The sequence below is a fragment of the Corvus brachyrhynchos genome, unplaced genomic scaffold (assembly GCF_000691975.1).
Source record: "Corvus brachyrhynchos isolate BGI_N302 unplaced genomic scaffold, ASM69197v1 scaffold83, whole genome shotgun sequence".
Classification (NCBI taxonomy): domain Eukaryota; kingdom Metazoa; phylum Chordata; class Aves; order Passeriformes; family Corvidae; genus Corvus; species Corvus brachyrhynchos.
The window spans coordinates 1,614,360-1,639,497 of NW_008238464.1; the positions used below are offsets into that span (position 1 = coordinate 1,614,360).

Below are 25,138 nucleotides of genomic sequence, written 5' to 3' on the forward strand. Positions count from 1 at the left end.
CAGCAGGACGGTGTTATCCTGTTGACTTTGTTTGCAAAGCTGGAAGTTGGATTTCCAGTAGTTTAGGGCTTGTCTCATTTTAAGCTGAATTCTTCCATTTAATTTCTGCAGTTTCATTTACCTAATTTCAATAGAGTCAAATTGATATGAATGAGGGCAACTCAGCTCCTTTGTATAATCCTATTGCTCCACTCTTTCAGTTCGTGAATGGATTAGTAGTTTTTCTTTGCCCTTTATCTCACTGCTGCCTAATCAGGATGCCATCTCTGTCACGTGTAGCTGCACGGTGCCTGTTTATAATGAAGCTTTTCCTCAGTGTTTGGGGATATGTGTTGTAGGTACTGTAACAAGTGTACTGGAAGTCCTAATTGTGTGTGTTCTTAAGAAAGCATAGGAGGAAAACATGCATGTTTGGTGGTCTTGCCAATATAATGAGCTTGTCTATTATTAGAGAGTCTGTGAAATGCTGTTGGTCAGTTGGCTTTCCTTCACTAGAACCGTCATGGAAAGCTGGAGGAGCTTGTTTGGCAAGGAAGGGCAATTATGCATTTTAGCTGCAGAAGTTCACTGAGCAAAGAAAAATGATGAAAGCTTATTAACTCTTATTTCAATAGCTGTGTTCCTGCATTTGGCTTTGTTTTCCTGCCAAGGAAATATTTCAAATTTCCATGCTGAGATTTGTGTGTTACAGAGGTTATATTGCAGGCAGTCCTTAGTATGACGGGCTCACACTATGAAAATCCCTTAATGATGAATATGTTAACTATGTCAGTACTTGAAGTAAGTTTTTAACCTTCCATGGAAGAGAAAAGTGATAAATAGTTAAAGTGTACTTGTAACTGTTCTGACATACTTTATTAGGGAGCATTGATATTTTTTTTTTTTTTTTTTTTTTTTTTTTTTTTTTGTGTGTGTTATTTGCGAATTGTAAGTTTTAAGTCTTGATTTGGAGCATGACAGCTTCTCTTCTGGTGAGTGATGCACTGATGAATGCCTGTAATACTGTAGACTGAAAGAAATGGTGGAACTTCAAAATTTAAAAATATATCTTGCTAATTGTGATCAAGTATTAGAAACCATGAACTTCACTATGTGAGGGGTTTTTTTAAGCAAAATGGGAAAGCATGCCTGTAAAAGACTAAAGTAAACCCTAGAATGTGGAAACTAGGATTAACATAAATTTCAGCATCTGTAAATCAGAGTTTGTGTTAGGGTCAACTCTGGTCTCCAGGTGGCTTCTACAGGGAATTTCTAGGTTCTGGCTATTGCAGGCCATTGCATCAGAAAAAGAACTTGATCCAAAACTGTGCTTGTTTCTCATGTTTAAAAAAACCCCAAACACCTCCTCAAATAAAATCAGCCCAACACCTTAGGTGTTTTTAGTATTTTTTGGGTAGATGGGATGTAATAGCTGAGGGGTTGGATTGTTTGTTTTTAAACTGTGTTTCTAGTCTTAAATACTGTCTCCTTGATGTAATAGCAAGAGAAACACAGCAGAGGTTTTTTTTTCTACAGACTGTGCATCTATCAGTCACAAGATTTTTTTTCACTTTTCTGACTCAATAGCTTGCAACTGTGTGGGATCTTATAAATAGCAGAGCTACTGGATGTCTTTGTACATCTGACTGAGCAGTGGTAGGTGACAGCTCTTTTATTTCGTAGCTGTTTTAATCTTCATGCTGAAAGAAATTTCATACTTTCTCTTATAGGCAGGATTTGGATTTGTAGCTTTATTTGTTGTTGATTTTGATTAACATGTAACATGAGCAACTTAGGTTGTTTTGGGTATTACTTTCTCTTACTGGCCTGATTTTATGCTTTGTTTGTTTGAGAGATGTTACTGAACATCCTCTGTTGCCCATGTCTGTCTTAAAAATCTCCAAACACTTACTTGAAATGGTCTGGGTATATTTGATCCTGGTTTGGTACAGAATGTTGTGTTAACACAGCATTTAACTTGTGACACAGTGAATATTCAGGAATCCCTCCTTAAGTGGCTTTTTGCATGCAATAGGGGTTTTCATTAGTCTATGCAGACAACTCATACAGAAACCCTTCTGGGCAACTGTTGATTTCTTAATGTAATTTCTAGGGCATTAAGGTAAATATTTTTTCAGTATAAAGTGTGTAAATGTTTCTATGTGCTATTTTAAAGATTTACATTACTGTAATCCTGCTTAAATGGCAAAAGGCAGTGAAATTGTGTAGGGGAGATGTTGAGCACTTTTTCTTTTTGATTAGTGATGTAATTCTAAAGAAAAATTATTCTGTTTGATATCTGAAATGTAGTGATCTCTGTGTGCTTGTTATTGATTACTGCATTCTCCTTTAATGAATGTGACTTGTCTTTCCTCACTGTAGAGTTTTGCCCTATCTTAGGCACAGGCCTTCATGGAAAAATGTCTGCAGCCATTTTTTTGAAAACTGCTTGTTTAGGTTTGAGTGAAGTACACACATTTAATTTGTGCTGTAATTTAAGGCATTGAAATGCTGTTTTAGCAATATCAAAACTCTTTTTATATCTAGCAGCAAAAATAGAGGCTGGTATCAAAGTATGTGAGTAACAGGGGTGGCTTAGGCTTCACCTGCTAAACAAAGACAAAGGAAAATCAGGGAAGTATCTCCTTCTCAGCAGTGCAATAGCACTTTGTTTTCATTGTAACACTTTCCATATCTCCTTGAGCCTCTTGTGTTGGGGAAATGTGGGGTTATTTTTTTAGTGCAAAGTAGTATGAGCTTGAATGGTCTAAGGTAGTGAGGCTGGGAAATCTGTTTATAAAGTCTTCATGCACAAGCAGTTTGAGGTCAAAATTGAAAACATTCTGATTTATAATACACTTGTCGAAAGAAATGCATCTCTCAAATAGTAAATGCAAGACCTCTACAGTAATTCTCATTCTGGTCCTTTCAGGTTCCTGTATCAGGCCCTCTTAGGTTTGGACCCTCGTAAAGGCTGAATGGAGATCTTGGAGAAGGAGGTTCCTGAAAGAGTGCTTGGGTTTCTGAAATGTGTGTTGGGGGACTGTTTAAAAACCTTTACAGGGAAAAGTTCCATGGTGTATCTAACAAAGCCCATAGGAAAGCAGCTCTCCTGTTATGTATCTAAGTGTAGTGGATTCCTTATAAGAAGGAGTAAGATCATCCCCCAGGATTAGGGGGCGCATCTTCTTAATCTTCTTTTCAACTTTCTTATGAAATCCTAGTAGAGTATTATTAGAGTTTTAAAAGGTAAGGAAATTCAAGGTCAGTATGGGAATAAACTTGTAGTACTGGAAGCCAGTGTTTGAATTTCTTGACTTTCCAATATCCTTGCTTGTCAGTTCTTATGAGTTGTAGCTGTATATATAAGTGCACACAGCCTTAATTTTACTTATTTCATTGAGGCTCAAATATTTGAAGCTTGCTCTGTCACTTCTTAGTAAATGGAAGTGTAGTGGAAAATATAGAACGGTTCTTTTGTTTGGTTTGGTTTTTTTGGTTGGTTTTTTGTTTTTTTTTGGTCAGACAAATTTTTCAGAAACTAAGCAGTGGAAGCCAAGTTTGGAAAGGTTTTTGTATTGATGCCACAATTGTGACAGCTGAACAGTCTTTATTATTATTCCCAAACTCCTTGTTTGTGGGTGTTAAAGCTTAATGTCTGTCAAATAGTTTTTTCCATGTTTGAGATTCCCTCCCCCTCCCGCCCCCCCCCAAAAGAAGTTTTCTTCAAAGTTCACTCGAAGTGAGTTATCAACAGCAAATAAACCCTTGCCCCCTTAAAGCCTGTACCCTGGAAAACATGAGGTACCATAGACATCTTTGCTTGTAGCAAAACACCCATGTGATGTGTTTTATGTTTGGACATAACTTTCTGCTAAAATGCATTGTGAAAAGTCAACCTTGATAATACCCATGTAAAATATGAGCTGTTTAGAGGCCTGGTGCTTTAGTATCTAAACAACCACATGATTAAGGTCCTGTAGTAATGGGAGCTTGGAAGAAGTAGTAGTAGAGCATGTATTTTGGTGTTTTAAAACTATTTCAAGCTTGGATATGACTCAGTCTCCTCAGTTAACTCCTAGAGGAAAAGGAGGTAAGCAAGTGTGCTTAATAAACTTGATATTCAGCAATTAATGCAAAAACAAGTTTGAGGGCCTATGTGTAGGCCTAGATATAGTGTAGTTAGCCTGACATTAGGGCTTTAATTCTAGGTGTAGAAGTGAATGGCATCTTTATTTCAGCTGTTACCCCTGGTATACAGCCAGTTAAACTGCTTATAAAAACAGCTCTTAAATTGCTGAAACATCAAATCGTCTTAGGGTGAGAACAGCCAAAATGTGTATTTTCTCTTGAGGGAGGTGAGAATTACTGTAGAGATCTTGCATTTACTATTTGAGAGAGACATTTCTTTCGACAAATCTATTCCAAATCAAGTCAGCACATGAGGGAGTGTTACTAGGTATATTTTAGGTATGTTTTTTCTTCTCCTGGCTAAGAGTATCTCTGGCAATACTGGTGCTGTACAGTGAGGTACTTTGTTGTGCTGCTTTTTATTTGGTTTGTTCAGTCTACCCAGAAGAAAATATAAGATCTTAAAAATACAAATAATTGATCTTGGCCTTTAAATAAATGGAGTACTTTGTTGCTTAGTTGTGCTGTTGTCACATACAGACAGTATTTGGTGACTTGCATATTCCCAATATGTGGGATAAAATGTGAGTGTCAGCATTCACTTGCAAAAGAATCCAGCCCTTTCCTTTTTGCAAAGAGAGCTGCAACTAAGACTTACTGAATTTTTAGAATCTGTAGCTGAATAATTAAATACTTGGTTTTCTTTATTAAGGTTCAACTTCTGAGTTTATAAATTGGCAAGACTGAAGCTCTGATAGTTTAGAATTTGCTGATGTCTTGAAAGTCCTGAATCTGGAAGAAATTAATTTCCCTTATTTTCTGGATACAGTTTTGGGTATTTGGTGGGCCAGCCTTTGGCTGATTTGTCCTGAGTGGATGCTAATACATGAGACAGTGACATTGTAAAACAACAGTTTTCTGCCCAGGTATCTAAGAGGGAGTTAAATTAAATATTAACAGCTTGTTGATTAAACGGGTTTTGAAACTGCCAGTTGTGATAAAAGTAGCATCAGACCAGTTTTGATCTGAATACTGAAGCTTTAAGTGTGAAGCAGGGAATAAGTAAGTCTCCTGTCTTATAATTGTACTGTGAATGTGATCAGGTGGTAAAATGTCTGGACAAAAACTTCTTTTGGCTTTCTTTAGGCCTCAGAGAGGTAATACTAAGGCAAGTGGTACAAATGGTTGCTTGCCAACTTCATTGGTATTTTTTATGATCTGCTTTAAAGACTGGCTTGGAGCTGAACTCTGTTCTTCTGTGTGACTTCTTTTCTTGAGAGATAATAAAATTTTCAGTCTGATGGCAAAGCATAGGCAACTGTTATTGTGAGTCGGAAGTTGTAAAGAACTTCCACTTACTTGGTTAATAAAAATACAGTCTTTTTTTGTTTGCAAAAGGATGTTTGAGGGAGCAGATAAATATCTTAGTTGGATTCCCTGGCTGTGATTTGCAAAATTTCTTCTGTTTGTGCTTCATTTTTACACTTCGATTGTGGTGGCTGCTTTTCTATCAATGACACCTGTAATTTGAAGGGCCAAACAACATCTTTTGGAGGAACAAAGTCAAACAGTCTAGTTACATTCTTCCAAGAATGTACATCAAATTGCACAGCTCAACTTTTAAAGTCGGTGTTGCAAGAACTGAATGTGTTTTATTGTTCCACCTCCCTTCATGCAGATGACATGTGTGAAGGTTCTTCCTTCACTTCCTACTGAGTGGAATAAGGTAACAGTGCACAATCGTTTGTTAAACGTGGGGTATTTTTTCCTGCATTGCATATGTTTTGTGATTGATTTTGCATTTTCAAACTTTTGTTTTATTCAGATGGCTTCTACTTACGTAAATTCAACGTTTGAACTAGTGATAACCCTGCTTTCCTTCTTCATTTCAGTGCAAAAGATGATATTGATATTGATGCCCTTGCTGCAGAGATAGAAGGTGCAGGAGCTGCAAAGGATCAAGAGCCTCAGAAATCCAAAGGCAAAAAGAAAAAAGAGAAGAAGAAACAAGATTTTGAGTAAGTTTGGGTTTTTTCCACCTGCCTGATCTTATTCCATTATCCAAAAACTCAGTTATCTAAATGCCCTAACTTCTTTCTTATTCTAGTGAAGATGATATCCTGAAGGAGCTGGAGGAACTGTCAATAGAGGCACAAGGAGGGAAAGTTGACAGGGAACAACCTTCTACAGGAAAGGTGAACACTGAAAGGGAGGTGGGCTTTTTAATAGGAAATAGTTATGAGACACTTCTGTCCCAGAGAAATTCTAGTGTTGCAGTGTAGTTGGAGATCCAATCTGAGACATGTAGCTAGCATGTTCTTTTAGTTATATTTGATCATATTTTCATAGTAAAGTCAATCATGAAAAAAGCCATGTCTTCATGCTGATAATTATTCAAAGCCAATCAGAATAAATCTTTTTTCTGGGCTGAAGTATGGTACACTCAGAAATCAGAAGGAATAGTTATTGCTTTCAAACTTTGTCTTCAATAAGAGAGGTTTTTCGTGATGTATCTCAATGCTACTTCTTAGCTCTTGAGGGCAAGTAACTTTTCATGGCTGATTATTGAATTGTTTAATTACTAGGTTGAAAATGACAATGAAGAAAGCTTATCAAAACAAGATAAAAAGAGGAAAGGAAAGAGTAAAAAAGCCAATCTGGAAAATGACTATGACAGCGAGGAAGTGGAAGATAAAGATAAAAAATCTAAAAAAACTCAGAAAACAAAACAAGACATGCTTTCTGGCAGTGATGATGATGATCATGAGACACAGCTTAAGAAAAGCAAAGGGAAAACTCAGAAGTCAAATAAAAAACACGATTTGTCAGAAGATGAAACTAACATTAAGAAAAGCAAAGAGCGTGGGGGAGGAGTGTCTACAGGCGAGAGTGGTGATGAATCAGATGAGGTCTCCCAGTCTAGAAAACGACAAAAGAAAAACCAAAAGCCAAAGTCTGCTCCTGCTGCTGAAAGTGGGGATGATGAAGAAGAACCTTCATTCAAATTAAAAACAGCGGCTCAGAAGAAGGCAGAAAAAAAAGAACGTGAAAGAAAAAAACGTGAAGAAGAAAAAGCTAAATTGAGGAAACAGAAAGAGAAGGAAGAACTAGAAGGTGGTAAAGAACCAGCAAAGCCAAAGGAATCTCTAAGAAAAGCTGAAGAGAAGGCTTCTCCTGAAGCTACAGCAATCCCTGGCCCTAGGGAAAAAGGAGAGACTCCTGCAGGAGCAGAAGGTTTGTAATATCGTTTCTAAAACTGTAATTTAAATACCACAGTTTCTACAAGGCCAGAGAGGTGCCAGGCAGTGAGGATAATTTGTTGGTTTATTTTGAATTGTGAATACTGGATATTTGGTAGCCTTGTCTGCCCCTCTGTGTTGGCTCACAGGTGGCTGTGTTTTCTGGCCTGTAGTCTGTTCAGGTACATGGGAAAACAAGCCAGGTGATGAATTCTCATTACAGTATATGATTACAGTTCTGTATAGCAAGAGTATTTTTTTCACTTCACTTACTCTGATACTTTAAGACTTCAGGCCATGACTTGAGACAGTTTTATTGTTTTCATTATGAAATTTTTATGTAGAAGCCAGAGAAAATATTCCTCATTTGATGTTATTTATCATATTTGAAATATAAATTGTACTTAGAGTATCTTTGAAATTTCTGGGATCTTTGAGTGTATGCCTGTTCTTTCTGTAGCTGATGACAATGAGGGGGACAAAAAGAAAAAAGACAAGAAAAAAAAGAAGGGTGAGAAAGAAGAAAAAGAGAAAGAGAAGAAGAAGGGTCCCAGTAAAGCCACAGTTAAAGCCATGCAAGAAGCTTTGGCTAAAATGAAAGAGGAGGAGGAAAGGGCAAAAAGAGAGGAGGAAGAACGCATAAGACGATTGGAGGAACTTGAAGCAAAACGCAAAGAGGAGGTAACCTTAATCTGTCTGCTTGCTGGTGCAGTTGGTGAATTAATCCTTAATATGTTTCTTGTAAAAAGAATATACTTGGGCAGCTTTTGTGTAAAGCATGCTTTAGAGTTTCTGCATGTTTTTTTCTCTAGGAGCGATTAGAGCAAGAGAGGAAAGAAAGAAAGAAACAGAAGGAAAAAGAGAGGAAGGAGCGTTTGAAGAAGGAGGGAAAGCTTTTAACAAAAACTCAACGAGAAGCCAGAGCCAGAGCAGAGGCTACTCTTAAACTACTCCAAGCTCAGGGTAAGCAGTAAAGTTTAATAATAATTAAAACCAAACCAAGAAATGCAACCAACTTCCTATCCGTTATTGCTCTGTGTTTATTTTTTTTCCTCTCTGGAGCTAGGAGGGAGGGTACTGAGTGATTCCATGTAAAGGTGCTCTGTTGTCAAGGAAGGCAGTGTGCACCCTCCCTTCTCCTTTATTTTTGAAGTAGGTTTAAGTGTCTGTATTTTCATCTTACACTTTAAATATACAACTTTTTAATACTGCCTACTTTCAGTTAAAGATGTTAGTTGTGGAACTTAGGAAAAAGCACTTAAAGAAGTGGTGTAGTCCAAAGGCCAGGAAAAGCAGATGGGCTGTGTTGAAGGTCTTGTAAGACCAGTGATCTGGATCTTGTTGAATTAGTTCATGTGCTCAATTAGGCAAGTGCATTGTTTTACTTCAAAAACAACGGGGGAAGTCCGTGGAGAAGATGTGTTTTTCTCTGGGATTTGCAGAAGTATGTAAGAGCTTTCCTACTTTTTCTGTGAAATACGATCTGTCTCCATTGCAATGAAGCAAATTTGTCCAATATATTGTAAGTAAAATGTCCTAATTGTTCTTGGTGTCTGGTTTGTGACTAAAAAAAGAAAGTAATTTGTGAGCGCTGAGTGTCTTTGTATTTGTAGAGTACACTGTCTGACACTTTACTCTAGGTGGATGTATAAATATAGGAATCTCTGTAGCTAGTAAAATGTTTGGAGTTCTTAAACATACACAAAGGCTATTTCTCCTCGGTCGTTGCTGTAGCTATAAGAATCTTTCTATTTATGTGCCCCTACAACTGGATTTTTGTTGAATCTGCAATATAAGTCACTCAGTAACTGAGAAAATTTTTAACGTGCAGCAGGAATTAAGTTTTTAATTTGTCTTTGCACGAAACTTCTTTTGATTGAATCCCTTCATACATTACAGCACCTGCTTCCTGGTGAGGCAAAGATGAAGCTGGTGAATTGAACCTGGCATTATTTTAATACCTGAAACCATCAGTGTTGTAAAATTAAAAAAAAATAAAACAACAACAAACCAAAACTCAAACCCCCAAACAAACAAAACAAACAAAATCCACCAACCTCCCAACATGGAGCAAAAGGGAAAATGCCATCTGCTGAGCAACTTTAAGCATTTAAGAAGAGTTGTGGCTCTGAACTACTCCAAATTGTCTGAAATTAGGAGCCTTGGCAGACAGGTTTTAAGTGAGTTTTTGCATAGCAGACCTTAAAGATAAACCTGAGGTATACGTTCATGACATTTTATGTAGGTCTGTGATTAACTTCAAACCTGCAATTGTAGAATCTGATTTGATTTACTGTTTATTTTTTGTTTCATTGCCATCCCCTTCTTCCAGTTATCTGACCTCTTTTTGAGAGCAGTCAGGAGTATCTGAAGACCCATACTTCACTCAAGTTTTCTAGCTTTTGAATTCAGACTTTTAAAAAAGATAAAATATGCACTGAACCCACTTTCTACTCTTTCTTCCTCCATCTTCCAATTTTGGAAGACATGTTGTTATTTAAATCAAAGTTTAATAATTACCTGGATTTTCTTTTTAACAAATCTTTTGTTTTGTTTTGCAGGTGTTGAAGTGCCATCCAAAGACTCTGTGCCAAAGAAGAGGCCAATATATGAAGACAAAAAGAGAAAGAAGCAGCAGCAGCCAGAAAATAAAGAAGGTGTAGTTTGCATATAGGGAGACCTAATAGATTAGTCACATTTCTGGAAATATTTCTGAAATAAATCAGCTAATCTTAAGCTAATTGCACTTCAAGGTGCCTCTGGGTTTTTTTTTTTAATATCCCTGCCCTCACATCCAAGTGCTGATGCATTAGGATCCTAAAGTTGTTTTGAAGGCTGCTCTCTTAATCCTTTTTTTTTACAGTCTACTTGACTGTTATTTTTTCCTAACCTGGATAGTGTCTTTAGATTTTCTAAATGTTGGATATGTACAGAGTATAAAGGCCTTTTATGAATGTGACATTGAATGCTTTGTGTGCATATGTAGGTCAAATACAAAGTAGTTTAAGTAGTAATAACTTATGATTAAGTCTGAGTTTGTCCCAGGATGAAAAGGGATTGATCCTAGTTTTAGTACTTTTAAATTGGAGACAGTTTGTTCATTTGTTTTCTTGTATATAAAAACAGATTTCAGCTCCTGGGTGCCAGTTGTTCAGAGTAGTTCAAAGAGCTTGCATTTTTGAAACCTTAGAATTTATTGCACTGGCTAGATGTAGGTTGGACATTTTTTTTACTTCGGTGGTTTCCCTGGGGGTTGCTGTGGCTCTTAAGGCTAATCCTTAGTTTAAAAAATGTAGATGTATTTCTTACTTAGCTAGTTTTCCTTTTTTTTTTTTTCCTTAATTTCACATTAGTTATGTGCCTGCTTATCATTTATGGAGTGTGTGTAAAGAATTGAAAATGCTGCTTCTCCGAATTGTATTTTTTTTTGTTTTTGTTTTTTTTTGTTGTTTTTTTTTGTTTGTATTTTTAATGGAACAGTGGGGGAAGTATGGGTAGTTCATTTGTATTATGCCATTTTCTCTTGTCTTTTAAAAGAAGTGAGGAGTTTTTAATGTCAATAACTGACCTATCTTATAAATCTATTCAACTGCTTAGAAAGCCAAATGTTTTCCGAATAAGCTGGAGTGGAGCTGTATGTATGAGTAAGTCAGTTTGCACTTTGAAAGTATGTAGCAACCAACTTCCTGTCTTGCAATTCCAGAAAGTGTGGAGGTAACTTCCCCAGCTGAAGATGCAGTAGAACTGGAAACACCAGTAAAAGAAGAGACTCCTCTTCCAGCAGAGCCAGGTTGGTAGTAATGCTAATAAATTTCAAACACTTAAGCATGTGTGTCAGTGCTGCATGATAGTTATCATACCTTGCTGGATGGGGCTAAATGGCCATCCTTTCTTGAGGTAGTTGCCTTTTTTTTTCTTTCTTAAGGGAGGAACTACTGAAATTTTATGGAATAAAAGGCATGAAGCCTCAAAATGAGTGTATAAACGTCCCTTATTCAGGGTGAACTCCAGCGTTCAATTGGCTTAGTCAATTATCTCCAGTAAGCATATTCTGTGCCCTATTCACTCCCCTGACTTTTCATTTGCTTTTTCAAGTCTGTTTTGTCAACAGTTAGGTGGAGGTAGGGAGGAAATATTCTGCTTCTAGTACTGATAGTGCAACATTCACAGTGCTTGTATTCTTTATTGCAGATATTTTGCTTTCACAAGTACTGAATGCAGAGGATATGTGTTAGCTTGTGAAACTGAGTTATCAGCAAGTGATTGTTACCCTCATTTTTGCCTACGCACAGCACTTGCTTTATCAAAATCACATTGTACTGGACTTCTTCCTCAGCAAGGAGACTGTTTCAATTTTTACCCTTATTATTAAGTCAGACAAATACTGACAAAATGTGCAGCTTTTGAAAACAAAGCTGAAAGTGTCCTGTGATTCTAGCTTGGCTTATCTTATGATTGGCATTCCATTGCCATAAGAGAAGGGCTCACCAGCAGAATGTTAGTTCCTAGCTAATATTCTAGCAGTGTGGAACTTAGTCTTCATTTCAGAGAGCTGAAATTTTTGACACGTGCTGCAGCAAATATATATTGTATAATGCTTCTTTTGGAGGGGGTTGCAAGTTTGCCTTTTTCCATTTGTCTCTTACTAAGAGCTGCAGTCTCTTAGTAAATCTTACTGAATTCCTTCTGAATGAATATGTTTAATGCTTCTGGAATCCATGGTATAATTATTTTAAGGCACCTGGTGTCCTTCTTGTAGACAATTTGTATTTTCTCACTAATTACAATTCTACTTTAAGTCGTATTCTTGTTTCTCTGTTACTTTGTTACACATCGTGACTGTTAATTGGGCAACTCCTTGCAAGGATCATGATTGTTGTAGAGGTTTGTGTGGCAGGCATGATGCAGGCACTGACGTGATATGCAGACAGGAGCTAGATGAGTTGGTTTTCTGTGTCTTTCACAAAAGTTTGTCTAGGCAAAGATGCTAGCACTACATGATTTTTGTGGAGAATTGGAGATTATTTCTTAAGTATGCAGCATCTTCTTTTTATGGAATGTGGAGATAATTCGATAGAATTATGGTAACAGCAAACTTGTAAATTGCAGTTGTCAGTATGTCAAAAAAAAGGGCATCTAAAAATGTTGTATGTTGCTGGACTGACTTTTTTTAACTTTTATGTTGGATTTCTTAGTTTCAGAAGAAAAGGAGGAAGAAGATGAAACAGAAGATGCAGGTCTGGATGACTGGGAAGCTATGGTTAGTGATGAAGATGGAGAGAAAGGTGGGCATGTAGATACCAAATGTATGATTTTTCTGGTTAAGAGGCTTTGGGCTGAGTTTTCTGTTTCTATAGAAAACAATATTTTATTTAGATTTTTTTCTCTACTCTGTTAGATAAATTGTGAGGTAAGTTTGATGATAAATAGATGTAAGAATCTCTTCTCAAAAGCAGAGCTTTCAGAAGTCACACACATACTGCTTAAGACAACCCTTTGGAAATACTCTTATGTGCAATTACCATCTAAAATGATTAGGTTGTAATTTTTTGTTGGTTTTTTATGGGAGTAAAAATCCTCTTCTCTAATATGTGCTTAAACCACCTTTGGAAGTTTAGGGAAACCTTTTACCTGGTATTGTATTTCTCTAGTAATTGTTCCAAAGCCATAGTATTTTTATGATATGAATCTGGCAACATCTAGGAGAGATGTTTTCAAAGAAGTGGGGGTCTAAAATGGTGTGAAGGTTAAGTGTGCATGTGTTATAGTAAGTTCTCTTCTACAAGGGAAGGCTGAGAGAATTGGGATTGTTCAGCCTGGAATAGAGAAGGCTTGGGGGTGACCTAATTGTGGCCTTCCAGTACCTGAAGGGAGTTTACAGGAAAGATGGAGTGAAACTATTTACAAGACCATGTAGTGACAGGACAAGGGGAAATTGATTCAAACTGAGAGTAGGTTTAGTTTAGATATTAGGAAAAGATTCTTTACAGCGAGGGTGGTGAGGCACTGGAACAGGTTGTCCAGAGAGGTTGTGGATGCCCCATCCCTGGAAGTTTTCCAGGCCAGGTTGGATGGGGCTTTGAGCAACCTGGTCTAAGTGGAAGGTGTCCCTGCCCTTGGCAGGGGGGCTGTAACTAGTTGGTCTTTGAAGTCCCTTTCAGCCAAAACCATTCTGTGATTCTGTGATACGCCTCTTTGAGAGGCAGGTTTGGAAGAAAGGAAGGAAGAACATCCATATTCCTGTGCACGTGTGCCAAAGGCCATAGTCTGTCTGCATTCAACAACAGTGCTTATGGGGAGCTTAAAACTGTGCAAGAGTGCAGGGATAACTTCTCAGGTATTTTTTTCCAGTGGTGGAGAAAAGTGTTTTTCTGTGAGCCATCCTGAACAGGAGTTTGTTACTGGACTTAGTGCTTCCATAATGTCTTCATTGTTTCTTATGCTCAAAGACTATTTATTCATCAAATACTTTTTACTTGCTCAAGCCTATACTTGTGACACCTGTGCTTTCAAGTGTAGTGCTTGATAATACAGATACATACAGCAGAATGGACTTCATTCCAGCACAGGTCTGTTCCTCTGGTGCTTTTGAGTTCTAAGGGCTGCTCACCTTCTTGAGCGTTTGTTTTAGTCTGGTACCACTGTCCTGGAGAGGACATAGCACTTCTTACTGCTTGGATTTGAAGGCTCTGCCAATGGGATCCAGAAAAAGAACCTTCCTGGGAATTAGATTTAGTGTATTACTAAGATGATGGACTATGAGAGTAGCAAGGAAATGTAACTCGTCTCTAGGAGTAGTGAGCCTGCCAGCAGTGCTGTAAGGAGGAGAATCCATGGTTTTAAAGTGATCATCGGCTTGCATCTTATGATTTTACAGATGATTATAAATGGGAAGCTTTCAAAGAAAGAAAATTACTTTTTGATAGTTCTTTTTGTCTGCTTATTGAAGAATTACTATGAAAAATGATTAATCTTCTCTGAACAGTCAAAGAAAACCTGAAGATGAGACTTTTTTATAGGCGTGAAAGAGACAATTTGTTCTGATTGTTATATCTGATTAAATGTGCATTCCTGATCAGCAGTACAGAATCCATATAGTAATGATCTGGAGTATTTTGGCTTTATTAAAAAGGTGTTGGTGCATTATTCCTTTATGAAGTGCACATGACTTCAAAGAACATCTGAATGTTTGCAAATAATGTTAAACATAAGTGTGCTGATAATATGGTTCTTCACCCCACCCCAAACTTGCTTTGCTTCTGGATTTGAAACGCAAGCCAGCAACTCTGAACATAAAACACTTTTTATTTTTAACATTGGAAGTTGAAAAATGGTCTTGACAAGCACTTATTGTAGCACTTACTCTGTCTTCATTCTTCTCTAGTAGTCTCTTTTGCTTTCTCATGCCATCTCCCCCACAAGTGTGAACTTAATAGAGAATTTTTACTTTAGTGTTTTTTTTTTTTTTTTTTTTTTTTTTTTTTTTTTTTTTTTTAGCAGAGAGCAAACCTGTCCATATTGAAGTCAAAGAACAAAATGAAGTGGACGAGGAAGAGGAGGAGGACGACGAGGAGGAGGAAGAGGAAGAAGAGAGTGAAGAATCTGAAGATAGTGAAGGCAGTGAAGATGAGGATGAAAAGACTTCAGATGAGAGAGAGGCAGACTCCCAAGCTATTGGAAAACAATCTATGGAAAAAAAGCCCAGCAAGGAGATTAGCTCTGATTCTGAGTATGACTCTGATGATGACCGCACTAAGGAGGAGCGTGCTTATGACAAAGCTAAACGGAGAATTGAGGTATTAAGATACACTTGGATTCTTGTGTTGTATAACAAACAGATTAATTTTCAGTTAATTTCATCAAATTTCTCAAAATGGTGGCTGTGTCAGGGCTAATATTTAAGCAGGTTCATAAATTGTGTTAATTAAAAAAAATATACTTGGTTTTGTCTGAAGATAAAGTATTTGTTTTTAGGTAATTTGACCACAAAGATGGCAATTTCAGTGTTGTTGCCCTCCAGCTCTATATCCCTCCTGGAGAAAGAGGCTTTTATCCTTTACAGATAGATATTTTCAAGTTTTAGATGATGTGTCTAAACTGTTCAGTGCTTTCATGGCTACTCATGTTCTTGGTTTCCTCACCCAAGGTGCTAGTTCAGAATGCACCATCAGCAAAGCCACTGTTAGTGGCTATAACAACTTAGCCTACTAGGCTGTAACCAGAACCAACCAACCAAAAATTTAACTGTTGAAAATTTTTGATTTACCAAAAGAGGGTTGACAGACCTTAAATTGCCTTGAAAGTATAAGTCCCACAGTTAACTCTGTGTTTGTATGTATGTAATCAAGTCAAGAGGTGAGCTGTGGTTTTTGGTTTATACTTACCGTTTTTTATGTGTCTTTTACATAGAAGCGACGAGCTGAAAACAGCAAAAATATGAACACTGAAAAGCTCAGAGCACCAGTTATCTGTGTCCTGGGGCATGTAGACACAGGCAAGACCAAAATTTTAGATAAGGTAAGGTGTGGAGTGTGAAAGCACTGCCGGTGCCTCTTGCTTAAGCACATATTTTTTTGGTTGAAGACAGAAAGAATTAGAGTGTGCTCAGACATAACTTTAGTCTCTTATATGTAAGTATTTCTGGTCTTTTTTTGTCATTAGCTCCGCCACACTCACGTGCAGGACAGTGAAGCTGGTGGTATCACTCAGCAGATTGGTGCAACTAATGTTCCCCTTGAAGCTATTAATGAGCAAACCAAGATGGTGAAAAATGTAAGTTACAACACGTCACCAACTGCATCTTAAAAATATGAAATGTAGATTAATAAAGGCCTTGTGAGATTGCCTGACATGGACAGATGTACTTTCCCCCCCTCTCTTATTTTGGGGTTGTTTTTTAATTCCTATCATTCCCCCGCCAAAGGGGAGGTTGTCTCATTTTTCATACATTCGTTAATTTCAGTTAATGCATTGCTGTTTCTTCAGAAAAATATGCAAGTACTGTTTACTATGTTCTGGACAGTGCATATATGTACATAGACTGTTTACTTGTCAGTATTTTGATTGTAAATTGAGACTTTTGAAACCTTAAGACTCTTGAAACCTCTTGAGTATATTTTCTGTTAAAAACTTACCCTTTGCTGTATGTGCTGAAATTTGGCCAATTCCTGGGTGATGAATTTTATCGTGTTACACAAATAGTAACTGTTCTGTATTGTTTGTTTCGGATACTATATCCTATTTTGCTCGCAGAAGCAGCTGGCTGCACAGCCTTGGTGTAGTAACGGCTTTTTCCGAGATTTTACTCAACTTACTAAATATGTAAAATTAGGGGAGAGGAGAAAATCATCAAGATAAGGATGGTACATCTCACTACCCTGAAATGTTTTTTTCTTCTGTAGGCTGCCTTGTCTTACAGATTTTAGCTTGGCTTATGGCCAGTTGATACCTGGAGGAATGTGCTGCATCATTTCTTTAATATTGAAATGACTGGTGACTGATTAGGTTTATAGAAGGTGCTGGCCTTAAAATATGTATCTGGATTTTTGAAGTGCAGACTGTCAGTAATGTTGCCAGCTCTTTTTTTTTTTTCTTGTGTAATCTCTACAAGATGTCTAATATTTTGAAATGTTAGTTTGACAGAGAGAACATAAAAATTCCAGGCATGCTGATAATCGACACTCCAGGACATGAGTCCTTCAGGTAATGTTTTCTCATAATGTTGTACTTCTCAGAACTGATGGCTAAAGCATTTGGGGATATTTTTAGCAAAGTGTGAGGTCTTTGCTTAATTCATTGTGTTAGTTCTCACTTGAAAAAAAAGTCCAACTAAACCAACTTAACGTAGAGGAATTAAGTGGATTTGCTTCATTTGCAGGTGCTTTTTATATCTGGTTAATTGCTGGCCTTTTATAGCTGATTAATTTTCTGTCTTCGTGCCAATTGAGCCATGAATATCTGAAAAAGCATGTAAATAAATAGTTAGTGTAAGAGGAAAGTTGGAAGCAGGAAGCTAGCTGGAGGAAAAAAGGTGAGGATTTCAGGTGACCTAACTACTCTGCTATGAAAAATTAAAACTTTTGTCCTAGTTTCTCATTCAGTGTCTGAATGTAGTAACTGAGTTCCTAAGACTGGAAGTTACTAATTGCACAAGTCATCTGAGTCTTAGCAGAGATCAAATGCTGTCTAGGAACACCAGTGGCATGCAGGCAAGCCACTAAATCAGCTTTTAAGGTTAAAACATGACGTGCATAACTGAACTCCCTGAGGTGAGATCTTGGGTGAAATCTTGAAACAGAAGAATTAGGACTTTGATGTGACATTTTTCAGTATAAACCTTTGTAAGCATTGAAATGTTGTGTTGTGGGGCCCTTGGTAATGTTCAGATCAGTATCTTGGCATCGTACCTCTTTACAGCTCTCCATCTTCTAGCCAGGTTTTGTTTGGCAACAAAGATGCGATAGTCTATTTACACTGTATTGTATAAAATCATGATAGTCTTAGTGTTTATGTGGTATATAAAAAGTCTTGTTCAGATTTTGCACTCCTGCATTTCACTTTAACTGTCTCAATTGTCACTCAGAAAATGATCAGAACATATCTTATATTGTAAAACTATGTAATAATATGAAAACTCTCGGGAGAATAATAGTTTCTTAGTTTTGCTTACACATTCTTTAATGTATTTTGTTGAATGAAAATTACAAAGTGTCATTTGAATGGTTTACGTTTTTGATGGGAAATAACTAATTGATGAGCTTTAGCTTTTTGTTTGTCAGTGTAAGTTTGACATTGTACTTGGTGTTTTCATAAAGGTTCTGTTGCTAAGTGACTGATTTTTTTTTTTTGCTGTCTTTTAATATCACAGCAATCTAAGAAATAGAGGAAGCTCACTTTGTGATATTGCTATACTTGTAGTTGACATCATGCATGGTTTGGAGCCACAGACAATTGAATCAATAAATCTGTTGAAATCAAAGAAATGCCCATTTATAGTAGCTCTCAACAAGGTAGGATAGATTTTTATTCTAATAGTGTATTGCTCCACTCTAATAGTGTATTTGGCTTTTGACAATTGTGTGTTTTCTTCCTTGAACTGGAATTGTTTTGTGTAAAGTCTGAAGGGGTTGTTCTTGGGTCCTGTGTGTTGCATTTTTTTGTGTCCTTGATACAACAATGGCTCTACAGGAGCTTCGTGGAACAATCTGATCTTCTTGGAATCCTTACTGGTAAATTTTGTTGCCTTATGTAACTTTTGTATATGATTCACACTTCTGGAAGTTGTACTTCAATTGTGGGTTTTTTTCCCTTGTGCCTACTTGTATAGATTTGTGTGCATTTTCTGATAAAACTGCAACACAAGCTTCACGTTGACAGGTCATACTTTATTTTAGCCACTGATACTGGTTAGTTTGACTTGAAGACAAGCCGACTTTAAGCCCATGGAGCAGTAATGTTAATCACTGGTGGGAAGTGTTTTGGGCTTTGCAATATTAGATGGAAAATTAGCCAGCTATTTTCAGCCCTGTTTTTAGAAATCCTGTGCATGAGAAATTATGCTGCCTGTTTGTGATGACTCGATGAATTATATAATATATATATATGGAAATTGCTCATGTCCAATGACTTTGGAAGCTATCTGACATGCTGACAGAGAGCTGTCAGAAGGCTATTCATTTGCAGTGTAAAAAGTGCAATATACTTCAAAAAATGAAAGGAGCATTAAGATTGAAGATGGTTGGAACTGAGGAGGCCGTTATCTCATTGCCAAAACCAGCTACTTTTTGAAAGAACACAAACAACTTCTTGGATAAAGAGGTGTCCAGGCCTTACAGCAGAGTAGCGTAGAGTTCTGTCTTGGTCAGACACAAAGACCCAACCGTCTTTCATTGCCATCAAAGACCTACAGTGAGCCTGAAATTAAATAGCTAAGAGCCCTTGCATTTTAAGTTGTAGTTGTATTATTTGACCAGGTTATAATCCATTTTCTTAAGATGTAGTTTTGATTTGTACAGCAAATAGGTTTTTGGGCTAAACCTGTCCTGCTTTGGCAGCTGTCTTGGGGAAGTGTTTCAGAAATACAGTTGTGTCTTTTGAACAGCCCCACTCTGGTCCCTTCTCTGTAGCAACATGGGAAAGGGTCCATATTTACCAGTAAATTTTAAAAGTTCTTTGTAAAACTAGTGTAGTCTCTTTTCAGGAAAAAACACAAACACCTCTGTGGTTTTTGGGTTTTTTTGTGTGTATGTGAATCTGTAAACAGGTGTCTTCTGAATGTTTTATTTTAACCTTGATGTAATTTATGCATATAAACTTTTTCCATATGAACCTAGATTACTGTAGCTCGAATTTTTAAAATCGGAAGTAATATTGCTATCCTGTAATACTGCCTGACTTAAACAGAGCTAAATATAGCAGCTAAAGCAAATAAAAACTATTTCATTTGATTACTGGAGCAGGTAGATGGCTGGCTAAGTTGGCTGATAAAGTATTTCTCACTGATGATGTGGCATAAGCATAAAGACACCCTTAGTAAGCTGCATAAGATGACATACTGCTGTATTTTCAAGATTGATAGGTTGTATGACTGGAAAAAAAGTCCCGATACAGATGTAGCTGTCACCTTAAAGAAGCAGAAAAAAAATACAAAAGATGAATTCGAAGAACGTGCAAAAGCTATCATAGTGGAATTTGCAAAACAGGTAGGTTGGAATATTCAAGGTTCTTTGCTGAGAAGAAGTGATAGTAAAGGGTGGATGAGTGGTGTGGTTTGTTTTGGGTTTGTGGGTGTTTTTTGTTTTGTTTTTTCCCCTTTCCTCAAAACAACTTGGAATATCAAGAAAACTGTTGCATCTCTTCTGACACATTGGTGTTAGCCTCTCATAAACCAAGCTTCATTGTTTTTACATTTTACGTAATTTTAACTGCTCCATCCTTAGCGCTGGTTTGGAGAAAAATATCTAATTGCTGTGCATGGTCAATGGAGTCATGAACAGCAGATGAGGTTTTCTGTCACTGTTCTTTTTCTCTTTGGGAATAGCCTGAGAGAATCCCATCTGTCTCTTTTTTCTCTTGGATGCTGGCAGGGTATGAATCACATCAGTTCTGGGAACTTCCTCTGTTGGTGACACACAATGCTGTCTAGAAGCTAGATGGGATAATTAACTTTGTAGAGTTATCCCACACTGTTTCCAAGTGTGGATTGAGGTTCCATAGCATGCTGTCAGTAACAGTGTTGGTTTTTTAAATTGGGATTTAAAAAATGCAGTGGTATTTGACTGAGCTTGAATGTTGCTGTTAATAATGATGTGTATATATGCTTTTCCCTATGTAACTATTAATCCTGATTCCAGGGCTTGAACGCTGCCTTGTTTTATGAGAATAAGGATCCTCGCACTTTTGTTTCTCTTGTACCTACCTCTGCTCACACAGGGGATGGCATGGGAAGTCTGATAGCTCTTCTTGTTGAGCTCACACAAACCATGCTGACCAAGAGACTGGCAGAGTGTCAGGAGCTGAGAGCTCAAGTCATGGAGGTAATACAGCAACTCTTCTTGAAATTCATACAGAAATTTCTCCCTTCCCTGCACCCTTCCTCCTGGTAAAAAATTTATGTTTGAAGTGCTTAAATAAGAAGTAACTTTTTCCCCCTTTCATTCAGGTTAAAGCACTGCCAGGCATGGGCACTACCATAGATGTTATTCTGATTAATGGACGTCTGAGAGAAGGAGACACCATTATTGTTCCTGGGGTAGAAGGTCCTATCGTAACTCAGATTAGAGGTCTTCTGCTGCCTCCTCCTATGAAGGAGCTACGAGTTAAGGTATGGCAGCTGGTTACTGTACTGGTATTATGACCCAGGAAAAAAATAAACTTTATAAAAAGAGAATGTAGTAGAATGTGGTTATAGTAACGGTATTTAAAGGGGGCTTCAAGGGCAATGCAGGGTGCATCTGGTGTCTCTTGTGAAAATGTATGTTCCTGTTGGGGTGTGTGTTGTCACAGCAGTGGCAAAGAAAATGGTCAAGGAATTAACTTGCTGTGAGGTTTAGGATGTGTATGCTTTAATAAGGGATTCAAGTATGTGGCTACATGTGAGAGGGAGATACCCATCTTAAATGGAAACTGGAGTGTACTACTACAGTGACTTCTGAGTTAAAGTTATAATATTAGTAACAAAAATCACATACACTTAGATTTGAGAAAAGTGAACACATGAGTTTCTAGGGCTGGTTGGTGAGTGCCAGTGACCACGACTTCTGCAGAATCTGCAGCCTCTTGGCATTTACAAAGGTTGTTGGAGGTTTTGCTGCCCTAGTCTTACTAGCCTGAGGAGAGACCCTGAATTTGAGATCCTTCCTGCATGGCTTTCCATGAAATGAGGAGGAGACACCGAAGCAAAAGGCTGTAAATAAATGAATACATATATTAAGATTAGTGCATGCAATTCAAAGGGGATGAAAAGAGCTGCTTTGATGTTTCCTGTTTAAAAGGGAAGGAATAAATGTCTGCACAGATTTTTTTTTTTTTTAAGGCAAAGAAAACTTCTGTACAGATAACCTAGGTGAATGTAATAGGACAGGCTTTAAGGTTTGGGAACCTTGAGCTGGGGAAGTGGACCTAGGGTAGCTGTTCAGCTCTTTTGAGGCAGGCAGTGAGGATGCATTTTGATTCAGCTTGTTCATGTGGAATTGTTGTCCTTGAAATAAGACCCACATTCTGGGGTGGAGAGCTAAAGGATAGAGGTTTGCAGGAACAAAGTGCTTACTGAGGAGGGAAGCTGCCTTGCAGTTTTAAGAGAAGGATGGGACATCTAAATAAATTAAGAAACAAACCAGAAAATCCTTCCAACATCAATTTAAAGATCTTATTTGTTACGTCTTAGAGCCATGCCCTGAGTGTGAGATCTTTGAGGTTCCCCTGGATGAGGGGAGAACCTTGGAAATTGAACATGGAATTATGCACATGGGAAGGCTGGATGGCATCCAGTGGGAGATCAAGACAGCCCTTCCTGCACAGAGCCTTGGGCTGTGTGTCAGCGAAGCTTTAGTGTTTTTGTTAAGCTCTTGGCATCTTCCCATCACTTGCCTATGGGGCTGAATTTGTGGGGTTTTATTAGTGAGTAGCTGTCTATTGCTGCTTGTTCTTTTCTAGTATATGTTCCTTTTTGGCCCCCTCCTCTTCTTTTAGAAGACTTCCCTGTGTCCTGCCCGCCTCGGCAGAGGTGCAGGGGGTATCTGAAGGGAGAAGAGCACAAAGACTGAGACATGCAAATGAAAAGCAGAGACAATCACTGATGAAAAGTTGGGAGCTGCTGCGCTTCGCTGCTCCCCACCGTGTTCTTCAGCTGCTCAGCACTGAGTTGTGTTGCTGTGCACCAGCACAGAAGTCTTTGCTAATGTGTATATTCTCTCTTTCAGAACCAGTATGAAAAGCACAAAGAGGTTGTTGCTGCTCAAGGCGTGAAGATTCTTGGGAAAGACTTGGAAAAGACCTTGGCTGGTTTGCCATTGCTCGTAGCTCATAAAGAGGATGAAGTCCCAGTCCTCAAGGTGAGGTGGCTGATGTTGAAGTACAACACACTGAGGGTAACTTGAGCTCTCTGGTGATGCAACTCAAATGTTGAGAGCTCAGTTTGCAAATAACTGGGTTTTTTGGTTGTTTTAAAAACTGTTCCAGTAACACGTTTTAGCCTTGTGCTCATGTGAAGCTTTGGTGGTGTGATGTTTTTAGTATCTTGACCGTTAGTTTTTTCCCTGACATTTTGCTGGGGTGTCTCTGCTGCTAGAATAAGGTTTGAACACAAGTATCATGGCATAGTTTGGCTCTGTTAATTACTGATTTGGTATTTTTAATAATTTATGGAAATATTCTAATCAAATTATATTAGGTACATATCTACTAGTGGAGTTTTGCAAACTCTACTAATTGCAAAGCTAATTTAAGACTTTTGTAATAAATTTCTTTTGGGACTTACATGTTAAAAATGACAGAAGAAAGGATATAGCTATCCTAAACCGAAAACTGCTTCTTGTTTTCCAAAGGCAGGAAGTTAGTTTAGAAAGGAAACTCACATGTTGCTAATTTACTTCTAATCATAGTTTTCCTTTAGTCTTCTGTCTATTTATTTGTGCTTCTGAAGGGAGGTCAAACTTTTGGGGTGTCCAAACACAGACCTTGTTGCTGGGTACATACGAGTATTTACTTGAAGTGTACTACTGGTAGTAGATACATGATGGCTAAAAGTCAATGGCAAAACCCATTCATCTGCCAGAGGAAGAGGCTTTGCTGCTCTTGCATCCTGTTTTGTACCCAGGCCTAAAGAGTGTTCAGGATCCTTTCCAGCTCATGGTTTTAGGTGTCAGCTTTTGTCACTGATCCTCAGGCAGCCAAGGGCATTGCCACACAATGTTTGCACAGCCGTGCCAGCAGAAAATTGCAGTGCTGGGGAAAGTGATGTGTAGTCTGCAGAGAAATGTTACCAGCTCTGAAGGTGGGCATCTGCCCAGTTTATGATCACCTTCCTGCAAAATCCTCAGGTCTAGTTCAGCTCAGGCTTTTCTAATGCCAGAAACAGTCAGGAGTCTCATTGGCTGTGTGTGACTTACACTGCACGTCTGTCAGGTGGGACCTATCAAGCATGGCTGTCGCATATTTTCAGCAGCTCGTGAACAGGAAGATTTTGTACCCTGAGGCATCAGTAGCAAGAGGACTAAAACTTGCTTTTTTCTCTCCTGTTTTTTTTCTAAAGGATGAACTAATACATGAACTGAAGCAAACACTAAATGCAATCAAATTAGAAGAGAAAGGTGTTTATGTCCAGGCTTCTACGTTAGGCTCTTTAGAGGCATTACTTGAATTTCTTAAAACATCAGAAGTGCCAGTAAGTACTAGTGTGCTTTATCTGATGCCGTTGATTCTGTGTTTTAGTCAGTAACTGTTTCCTTTTGACTCAGAAAGATTAGTGACTTGATTTTTGTGGCTTTCTTCAACAGTATTCAGGAATTAATATAGGTCCTGTCCATAAAAAAGATGTTATGAAGGCATCAGTTATGCTGGAGCATGACCCACAGTAAGTAGCTTTGCTTTTGCTCAGTTGATAAATGTGCAGCGGTGCTGCAGGAAGGGCCGGCCGTAGCTCTGGGTTTGTGGTGTGTGGGGTGAACTGTTGGGCTCTCTGTTCCCTCCAGGTACGCCGTCATTCTGGCATTCGATGTGAGGATTGAACGTGACGCGCAGGAGATGGCTGATAGCTTAGGAGTTCGTATTTTTAGTGCTGAAATCATTTATCACTTATTCGATGCCTTCACAAAATATAGACAAGACTACAAAAAGCAGAAGCAAGAGGAATTCAAGTAAGTGTGAGCAATTGTATTCTGGATGCTTCCCTAATAAGTCTCTCTCTTATTTTAGTGTAAATTAAGCTGTATTTAACTATTTGTTTCTTTATTATTACTTAGCATGTACTTCTAATGGAAAGGGAGGAGAGGAGGAAGATTGTATGACAATAAATTGATAGTTTTCAAGAATTTGGTGCTCCAGTCTAATTGTTTAGATCTGGGATTAGGCCTAGTAGGGTGAGAGCTGTGAAAGCTGTGCAGCAGATACAAGATTGAGCTAGAACTTTTGTATAATATAGAGTATTTTTATTAAGGTTTGCTTTCTATACTTGGCTTCTCTTCCTAGTTTGTGACAGATGGGTTAGTCTTGCAGAATTAAAAAAACAAAACTAAAGGGATTTGGATTCTATTGTTTCATATTCATGCAATCCCAGTGTAGAGGGGTTAATT

The 25,138-nt window shown here is 37.9% G+C and overlaps 1 protein-coding gene across 1 annotated transcript in view; it reads left to right on the forward strand.

Annotated features, from left to right (window-relative positions):
* The window catches only part of EIF5B (eukaryotic translation initiation factor 5B), a gene marked incomplete at its 5' end in the record, with an annotated part of 38,589 nt that overhangs the window by 9,443 nt on the left and 4,008 nt on the right, over nucleotides 1-25,138 (forward strand). Inside the window, 20 exons of the mRNA XM_017736968.1 lie at nucleotides 6,003-6,128; nucleotides 6,218-6,305; nucleotides 6,696-7,344; nucleotides 7,810-8,030; nucleotides 8,162-8,312; nucleotides 9,911-10,006; nucleotides 11,053-11,139; nucleotides 12,545-12,634; nucleotides 14,847-15,145; nucleotides 15,759-15,866; nucleotides 16,011-16,121; nucleotides 16,984-17,051; nucleotides 18,217-18,358; nucleotides 19,919-20,050; nucleotides 20,702-20,884; nucleotides 21,010-21,171; nucleotides 22,769-22,900; nucleotides 24,100-24,231; nucleotides 24,344-24,420; nucleotides 24,539-24,703. Of these exons, the coding sequence (XP_017592457.1) occupies nucleotides 6,003-6,128; nucleotides 6,218-6,305; nucleotides 6,696-7,344; nucleotides 7,810-8,030; nucleotides 8,162-8,312; nucleotides 9,911-10,006; nucleotides 11,053-11,139; nucleotides 12,545-12,634; nucleotides 14,847-15,145; nucleotides 15,759-15,866; nucleotides 16,011-16,121; nucleotides 16,984-17,051; nucleotides 18,217-18,358; nucleotides 19,919-20,050; nucleotides 20,702-20,884; nucleotides 21,010-21,171; nucleotides 22,769-22,900; nucleotides 24,100-24,231; nucleotides 24,344-24,420; nucleotides 24,539-24,703 (3,219 nt within the window). The remainder of the gene's footprint in view (nucleotides 1-6,002; nucleotides 6,129-6,217; nucleotides 6,306-6,695; nucleotides 7,345-7,809; nucleotides 8,031-8,161; nucleotides 8,313-9,910; nucleotides 10,007-11,052; nucleotides 11,140-12,544; nucleotides 12,635-14,846; nucleotides 15,146-15,758; nucleotides 15,867-16,010; nucleotides 16,122-16,983; nucleotides 17,052-18,216; nucleotides 18,359-19,918; nucleotides 20,051-20,701; nucleotides 20,885-21,009; nucleotides 21,172-22,768; nucleotides 22,901-24,099; nucleotides 24,232-24,343; nucleotides 24,421-24,538; nucleotides 24,704-25,138) is intronic.